Here is an 8,912-nt window from a genome sequence, read left to right on the forward strand (position 1 = left end):
TATCAAGTGGGGCTTGTAAGCAATGGAAATGTTAACTTAGATGCCTGAACTTTTGTTCCACTGAGAGCAACTGACATATTTTGCCTTTCTAAACAAAGTGAGCTTTATTTATATATTTGCGGGCTCCCTGCTTATTGATCTGTCCCACTCGTAACACAGGGTCAGGGATAAAGTAGGAATGGATAAATGCTTTCAATTGGGGCTCACGATTAAGTAGCTTGTGAGCCAGACATGTTTTATTCGGCTATTATCATGTTTTTTTAAGCTGAATTTGTATGTCTTTAGGCAGGGCATTCATTCTACAATTCACCACTGATCCTATAGCTTCCTATTATTGAATACCACTTCACTGTTTGTTAGTAATCTGCAACATTTTTTGCAACAATTTTTCCTTTTGTTTGACATATGGAGCACAAACTTAAATGCCTTCACTGGCCAGGAGGAAAAAACAAACGGTGAAGTGGTATTCAAGAACAGGAAGCAACAGTATTTGTAGTGAATCACAGAATGTATGCCCTGACTAAAGACATTTAAATTCATGCAAACCTATGATACTGAAGTCTCTTTTACCTGTCACCAATGTTTTAGTATATACTTCCATAAAATTACCTTTTCTTAAAAATGTTCTAATGTCCTGTAATCCCAGCACTTTGGGAGGCCGAGGAGGGCGGATCACAAGGTCAGGAATTCCAGACCAGCCTGACCAATATGGTGAAACACCATCTCTACTAAAAATACAAAAAAATTAGCCAGGCATGGTGGCGCATCCCTGTAATCCCAGCTACTTGGGAGGCTGAGGCAAAAGAATTGCTTGAACCTGGGAGTTGGAGGTTGCAGTGAGCTGAGATCGTGCCACTGCGCTGCAGCCTGGGCGACAGAGCAAGACTCTGTCACAAAAAAATAATAAAAAAATAAAAGTTCTACTGTGTCTCTAAGTAAATAAAAATGTGCTATTCTCTGAGAATGGTTGTAACCCACTATAGAGCAATATGCACAAGATTACACACAATATATAAAATAAATGTATTCAGAGAAAGGAAGGAAATTCATCAAAATTTCAGGTTATTAATCTCTCGGTTGTGGGATTATGGATTATTTTTCTTCTTTATTTTTTCTATTTTCAGGTTTTCTGCAGTGAGCATGAACTGCATTTATAATCAGGAAAAAAATTCTTTTACAGAAAAAAACTTTCACAAATTCAAACTGACTTTCTTGCTCCTTAAACTTGGGATGATGAAAAAGAACATTTACTGTGTGCCAATGTGGTTCCAGGCAGGGTACTAGGTGCTTTACATTCAACCATCAAAACCTACAGAACAACGACCTCAGTTTTGTTTTATCAAAAATCTTGAAAACTCCAAGACACAAAGACATAGAAATCTGGAGAAAAGGAAGCAAAAAAACAAAAGGAGAAGGTCTTAAAGAGAATTAAAAGCAAGTAAAATAAGTAAAAGAAAAAAAATAGAAGGGCATAGAAGATGATAATTCATACATGCATTCATCAGATATTAGTGCCAACTATTTCTTTCTTTTTTTCATGTTTTTATTTTTTATTTTTTGGCCCAAGGAATAAAAGCACAAATGCCAACGATTTCAAGACACTTTGCTAGAGACTACGGGGCATACAATGACAGGTCAGACATAGATCAAAAGTTAGCATACTTGATAGTCCCTCTGTACACATTTAACGTAGTATCTAGCATTAATGGAGCATAACAAAATTGAAATAACACACTCACCAACAATTAAAATGAAGGGAAATATGAGATGAGTCATCTGAGAGATACAGAGTACTGTAAAGTCAGTTCAGAGGAAGAAGGAATTACTTCCGGCTGGAGGGATAAAGAGGACAGGGGTGTTTTAAGGAAAAAGTCAGTGCTCACACCAGGCAAAAGGGTTGAATCTTTCCCAAGCCTGAGTGGCAGGTTTTACTCACGGCTGTTTACTGGTCATCTCTCCAGGGGTGACCCAAAGGCCTCTCAAACTCTATGCCCACAACCAAATCTGACGCCCACCATCTTTTCCCCCTGTGTTCCTTGCCCAAGTTAATGGGTTTATTATCCATTTAGTTTTATTCAACAGATGTTCATTGAGTGTCTGGTATGTGTGGGCACTGGGCCTAGTAAAAGACATAGACATCAGATAAGCAAACACAAAAATATAAAAGTACAGAAAAAGCAAAGAAAAGTGGTACTGTGAGTGAGAAAAGTATGACAGCGAGTTGAGACTGGGTTTAGACCTCTTTGAAGAAACGACATTTAAACTGAGAACTGAAGGATGAAAGAGAGCCAGGAAGGCTTGTAGTTGAAGGGGAGGTTCCTAGCAGAGAGAACAGTCCGGGAAAAGAAACAGAGGGAAGAAAGGACTTAGCAAATTAGAACTTCAGTTCTCTATAACTACAGCAAAGAAAAAAATGGGGTGAGTGCGGTGGTAAGTAAAGGTAGAGAAATAGCCAGGGCCTTGTATTTTCTGTTACAAATTCTGAATTATATTCTAAATGCAATGAAGCCACCAAAGAGGAGATAGCAATGAAAACACAGATGCCATCCCTACCGTTGTGGGGCATACGCCTAATGAAGGAAATAAATAAATGATTTCAGTCCATGTTCTAAGTGTTAGGATAGGGAACATACTCAGTGCTTTCAGAGCACTGAGGAAGGACACCTAGGCCAGTATGAGAAGGTACTGTAACAGCTTCTTAATTTGTTACGCAGCCGGCAGTGTCTACCTTCCTCTGTATCTTCCACACTGCAGCCCATCCTCTTTCGTTAACACAAATGAGAGTATGTCAGCTCAAAACCATCCATGGTTTCCCAGGGGATAAATTCCAAACCCTTGATCTCATGTCACTGTCTGGCCCTAACCTTTATCTTCTTGGTTTAAACTTCTACTACCTATCACAATGATATTCCAACTTTTTTTTTTTTTTTTTTTTTGAGACAGAGTTTCACTCTTGTTGCCCAAGCTGGAGTGCAATGGAGTGATCTTGGCTCACTGCAACCTCCGCCTCCCGGGTTCAAGCAATTCTCCTGCCTCAGCCTCCCGAGTAGCTGGGATTACAGGTGTGTGCCACCACACCTGGCTAATTTTGACTCAACCTATAGTAAGAAATACGTTTTCCCTGTACACACACCCACATAAAACACTAAGACAAAAGTTTCAAGAAACAGTTCAGGTAGGATTAACCTGATACGTTCTACTCATTCTATGCTCTTCTTTGTTGTTGTTGTTTTCTCTAAATGGTGGTTGTGACTTATTCATAAACTGCTAAAGGGCCCTGGCCTGCAGTTTCAAAATCACCGACTGCTCCCTCCACTACTATGTTCTCCACTCAGCTGTTAGCAAACTCTCTTCTTTTGCCATTTGCCCTAGCAGTCCCGGATGCCAGGAATGCCCTATCCTTCTTCACTACTGCTGTACACAGCAGGTTCTGACTGTCCTCTCAAAACGCAGCTCAAATGTTTCTTCCATAGAGAAAGCTTTCCACACACTGCCCCATTCACTATCATCTCACTCTCCTCGCCCAGGCTGGAGTGCAGTGGCGCTATCTCCACTCACTGCGAACTCCGCCTCCCGGGTTCAAGCGATTCTTCCGCCTTAGCCTCCGGAGTAGCTGAGATTACAGGCGCCCAGCACCACTCCCAGCTAATTTTTGTATTTTTAGTAGAGACAGGGTTTCACCACGTTGGCCAGGCTGGTCTCGAACTTCTGACCTCAGGTAATCCACCCACCTCGGCCTCCCAAAGTGCTGGGATTACAAGCGTGAGCCACCACGCCCGGCCTGTTTCTTTACTGATTTGTCTCCCACATTAGAATGTTAGATCTTTGAAGGAACTGATCTACCGAGCTACCAAAGTAACTTCAGCACCTAAAATAGTGCGTAACACATAGTAGGCCTTCAGAAAACATGAATGACGAATGAGTAAGTGGGAGATGAGGCAGATGAGGCCACGGGAGTCTTAGGGGCCTGTCTTAAAGCCCCTGTTTTTCAGGCATCCCTTGCAGAGTCAGGGGCCACGGCTAACGCAAGATACCCAAGCCAGACCCAGGAATGGGAGAGAGGGAGGGAGTTAAAGCGCCCAGGTGCCACGTTTCAGGGCCTACCAGTAATAAGTGACTGTGCAGGCCGCGCAGACCCGCTCAGCTGGGGCTTCGCACACCTCACAGCAGAGCCTGCGCCCCTTGGGGACCGCCAGTGGATAGATCACATTCATGTTGCAGCCAGAGATGCTGGTCTCTAAGACGGTTGCCCGGCGAGGATACGCTGAACCCCGGCGTCACGTGACAATCGCGGGCCCGCGCACTTGGCAGCATTTCGAGGGCAGAGGGCGGTGGGACGTGACTCGACTAACATTTGGGTCTATCGCTGAAGCTGAAAAAGGGAAAGAAAGAAATAAAAAGAAGCACAAAACCCACAAGTCCTACGGGTCAAATGGCCGAGAAACGACTCCCAAGGAGTCCAAGTCCATGAAGGCCCGTACAGTGGCCGGTAAGGGTCAAACATGGCCAGTTCTTCACCCAGGCTAGGAAACGAACGTGAAGGAGCGTGACCCTACCAGATGCCCACGCAGCCGGGGATCCCCCTCGTTGCAGTGTCACTTTCGCTGGGCTCTGGGGCAGAACAACTACGCATTTCCAGATTTGGCGAGATCGGGACCTAGTGTCAAAACGAGGGTAGTGAACCGCCCGCTCACTGCGGCCCGGCGTTTACACCAGGTAGGGGAAAAGGGGCGTGGCGCGTCTGCCGCGGAGCGTGCGCAGGCGCCGGCCGCTGCGGGGCAGATGGCGGAAATGGACCCGGTAGCCGAGTTCCCCCAACCTCCCGGTGCTGCGCGCTGGGCTGAGGTTATGGCTCGCTTCGCGGCCAGGCTGGGCGCGCAGGGCCGGCGGGTGGTGTTGGTCACGTCAGGCGGCACCAAGGTCCCACTGGAAGCGCGGCCGGTGCGCTTCTTGGACAACTTCAGCAGCGGGCGGCGTGGTGCAACCTCGGCCGAGGTCTTCCTAGCCGCCGGCTACGGGGTCCTGTTCTTGTATCGCGCTCGCTCCGCCTTCCCCTATGCCCACCGCTTCCCACCCCAGACTTGGCTGTCCGCTCTGCGGCCTTCGGGCCCAGCCCTTTCGGGCTTGCTGAGCCTGGAGGCCGAGGAGAATGCACTTCCGGGTTTTGCTGCGGCTCTGAGATGCTACCAGGAGGCTGCGGCTGCAGGCACCTTCCTGGCGGTGGAGTTCACCACTTTGGCGGACTATTTGCATCTGTTGCAGGCTGCGGCCCAGGCACTTAATCCGCTAGGTGCGTGCCCTAGGAGTACCCTTTTTGCCTGGAAGCACAGCCTTTCTCTGCAGCCACTTATCCCCTTGCCTCTCGCTTACCCACGGATCTCAGCTGGGGAACCCGAGTTGACAAGAAGCTGATCCTATACCGTACCTCGCCGATTTGTTACACCTTGTGTTTCTCTTTGCAGGCCCTTCTGCGATGTTTTACTTGGCTGCGGCTGTGTCAGATTTCTATGTTCCTGTCTCTGAAATGCCTGAACACAAGATCCAGTCATCTGGGGGCCCACTGCAGGTGATGGGCGCTTCTCTTCCAGAGATCTAATCTCATATAACCAATCTTGGGTTAATTTCCTCTTGATCTGGAGATGGCCTTTCTGCATCTGTATTCGCTAGGCACAGGGGATACAGAGATGAATAAGACACCGCCCTCCCTCATGGACCTCACAATCTAGTGAGGGAGCTGGACACAGACATAATTACAATACAGAGTGATAAATGCTCTAGTGGAGGTATGTACAAAGTGCAGTCAGATCATGGGGCGAGTGAATCCTGGGGGAGTCGATGAAGCTTCTTGGAGGAGATGAACTGGGTTTTAAAAGATGAGCAGAGCTGAGCGCGGTGGCTCACGCCTGTAATTCCGCACTTTGGGAGGCCAAGGAGGGCGGATCGCCTGAGGTCAGGAGTCTGAGACCAGCCTGGCCAACATGGTGAAACCCGTTCCCTACTAAAAAAATACAAAAATTAGGCAGGCCTGGTGGCAGGCGCCTGTAATCCCAGCTACTCCGGAGGCTGAGGCAGAAGAATCGCCTGAACCCGGGAGGCGGAGGTTGCAGTGAGCCGAGATCGTGCCATTGCACTCCAGCCTGGGCGACGAGAGCGAGACTCCGTCTCAAAAAAACAAAAAACAAAACAAAATGAGCAGAGGGTGTACGAAATGGGAAAGGTCATTCCAAGTGGAGTATGGCACTTGGAATTTGGAAGTGGGCAGTGGGCTGTGAACCGAAGTGCTTTGGTAAGGCTGGAGAGCTGGCCGAAGAGATGGCTTGCTTTGTAGAAGACTTTGTTTTCCTTTTTTAAGGAGCTTGGACTTTTTCTTGTGGAGCTAAGGGACACATAAGTAGGAGAATGAGATAAAGTTTTTGTTTGAGAACAATATTCTGGCATCAGTATGAAAGATGAAGCCAGAGAGGGAGAAAGTGGAGTGGGTAGATTAGTTGGGGGCTATTGTAGATTAAGGAAGAAATATGGACAAGGTAGGTTGTGATTTTAGGTGATCTGACTTCTTGGAACCTTCGGGAGTTCTTAGTCATTTATTGGGTGATACAGGTAGGATTTTATTAGGAGAAACTCTTATCTGTGGAGCATTTGCCGACTTTGTAGAATAGTTGATTGAGGTCCTACGCTGCTGTAGGACCTGGAGATGAAAGCAGTGAAAAGAAACATACCCTGCCCTTGTGTTGCTTCCTCTGCAGAGGAGACAATAAATTAAGTCAAATACATACCTCATTTGGTAGTGATAAATGCTAAGGAGAAAAATAAAGTATAAATAAACAGGTATATGATCCCTATCACACTAACAGCTTTTTTTTAGGGGAAATTCTGATGATTAGCTTAGTGATTTCACACTTTTAAATCTCTGGGATCTTTAGTTTATCTCATAGTTTTTAGTTCTATCTTGAAAGTAACAAAGCAACTGAACATTACCCTGAGAAGGGATTGGGGATGAGGTACTAGGAGTTTTGGTCAAGTGAAAATAAAATCAGTTTCCTCACTGCTAAGTTGTGTTACAAGTGACTATTTTAAAATGGAATCTAAGAGCCATTCTACCAATGCAAGAAATATTTAGGCTGAGAGGTTTAAAAACCCAACTTTATTTCGGCTTCTGCCAAACATTTGTATGAACAGATTCTTTGTATCTGTTTAGTTGAGGGTTTGGTTCAAACCCTCAAAAATGGTGGTAAGGGTGGCAGAGCAGGGCAGAGCTTATTCAGAAGACATGGTTTGCCCCAGAATATGTATGGAGCCTTGAATTTAGGCATCCCTGTGAACTCTACAGAACCAAGGCTTTTTTTTTTTTTTTTTTTGAGACAAAGTCTTGCTCTGTTGCCCAGGCTGAAGTGCAGTGGCACGAATACAGCTCACTGCATCCTCAACCTCCCAGGCTCAAGTAATCCTCCCATCTCAGCCTCCTGAGTAGCTGGGACTACAGGTGGGTGCCACCATGATTGGCTAATTTTTTTATTTTTTTTTGGTAGAGACCTGGTTTTGCCATGTTGCCCAGGCTGGTCTTGAACTGGGCTCAAGCGATGCACCCACCTTGGCCTTCCAAAGTGCTGGGATTACAGGCCAAGCCACTGTGTTCCCCTAAGGCTTTTTAAACTAAGCATTTAATTGAAAAGTTTGATAGTTGAGAAATCCCACTTAAATTTGATTCCTTAGTTTCCGTAGTTTCCCATGAGATTGACCTGGTAGATAATGGCCATTGTTTGCTTATTAAGCTTTTCTTTTTCCAATACAGATAACAATGAAGATGGTGCCAAAACTGCTTTCTCCTTTGGTTAAAGATTGGGCTCCCAAAGCATTTATAATTTCCTTTAAGTTGGAGACTGACCCCGCCATTGTAATTAATCGAGCTCGGAAGGCTTTGGAAGTTTATCAGCATCAAGTGGTGGTGGCTAATATCCTTGAGTCACGACAGTCCTTTGTGTTTATTGTAACTAAAGACTCGGAAACCAAGTTATTGCTATCAGAGGAAGAAATAGAAAAAGGCATAGAGATAGAAGAGAAGATAGTGGATAATCTTCAGTCTCGACACACAGCTTTTATAGGTGACAAAAACTGAAGTAAAAAGCCCTTACAGGATCAAAAATTGTTCAGGGCTCTTAGAGATGGTGAAAACTATAATAAAACCGTGGCTTTCATATGGACAGAGAAAATGAAAGAAAGGGAAAAGGCAGTGGTATGCAGGCAAATATGGTTTGGTATTTTGTCTTTTAATGACACCTGATACACTCACCTGAATGTTACTTTGATTTTGAAATTGAACACTAGAACTGTTTCTTACCTTTAAAAAGAAGAGCTTATTGGGAATTACATATTCCTTAAAATATACATGGGGGCCTGAATATCAGCCATCTTTATACTATAAAAAGAGGATTATGGATGCATGAATGGTCATGCTTTGGTGATCAAATATTGGTTGAATGCCTATGTATGTCAGGCCCTGTGCTGAGCCATGAGGATTAAAAAGATGAATAAACATGTCTTGTTTAGGAAATGGATGTATAAAAAATTAAGTGCAATAAAGTGTGTGTCCAAAAGTTGACCCAATGGAAAGGATGTTTCGTTTTGTTTGAAATTTATCAAACATAGGAGTAGGAAAGAAGGATACCTCCCTGAAGATAGATTGTAGAATGATGAGCTTTTCACTGCATTTACTTTTTGCTTCTTATTGTAGATGCACCTCATATTAGGGTAACAGTTTACATTTCAAGTATTTTAGGACTGCTCTTCAGGTTAACTTAATATGTCCTTCCACCTGGGACCAGGCAGGGGCCACTTAGTGATCTCTGTCCTGAGGGAGGCATTACAGTGTGGTCGAGTATGGGCTAGGAGTCAACTTAGCCAGCCGTGCCACC

At 45.0% G+C, this 8,912-nt stretch overlaps 2 protein-coding genes across 10 annotated transcripts in view; one reads left to right on the forward strand and one right to left on the reverse strand.

The window, feature by feature from the left end:
• The window catches only part of ZMYND12 (zinc finger, MYND-type containing 12), a 23,915-nt gene extending 19,431 nt beyond the window's left edge, over positions 1-4,484 (reverse strand). For both annotated transcript variants that reach the window (XM_012001734.1, XM_012001733.1), the window contains exon 1: positions 4,105-4,484. Coding sequence is in view for 1 of the 2 variants with exons in the window: in XM_012001733.1 (XP_011857123.1) it covers positions 4,105-4,214 (110 nt within the window). In the remaining variant the exon portion in view is untranslated. The remainder of the gene's footprint in view (positions 1-4,104) is intronic.
• The window catches only part of PPCS (phosphopantothenoylcysteine synthetase), a 21,122-nt gene extending 12,509 nt beyond the window's left edge, over positions 1-8,613 (forward strand). Inside the window, exons 2-4 of one of the 8 annotated variants that reach the window (XM_012001725.1) lie at positions 4,753-5,290; positions 5,463-5,566; positions 7,793-8,613. In XM_012001725.1, coding sequence (XP_011857115.1) covers positions 4,783-5,290; positions 5,463-5,566; positions 7,793-8,116 — 936 coding nt within the window. In that variant the 5' untranslated portion in view covers positions 4,753-4,782 and the 3' untranslated portion in view covers positions 8,117-8,613. Of the gene's footprint in view, positions 1-4,333; positions 5,291-5,462; positions 5,784-7,792 lie in introns of those variants that run through there. The other 7 variants (XM_012001728.1, XM_012001732.1, XM_012001727.1 and 4 more) reach the window with 7 other exon arrangements.
• The last annotated feature ends 299 nt before the right edge of the window (positions 8,614-8,912 follow it).

The sequence above is a fragment of the Mandrillus leucophaeus genome, unplaced genomic scaffold, assembly GCF_000951045.1.
Source record: "Mandrillus leucophaeus isolate KB7577 unplaced genomic scaffold, Mleu.le_1.0 Scaffold67, whole genome shotgun sequence".
In the NCBI taxonomy this organism is placed as follows: domain Eukaryota; kingdom Metazoa; phylum Chordata; class Mammalia; order Primates; family Cercopithecidae; genus Mandrillus; species Mandrillus leucophaeus.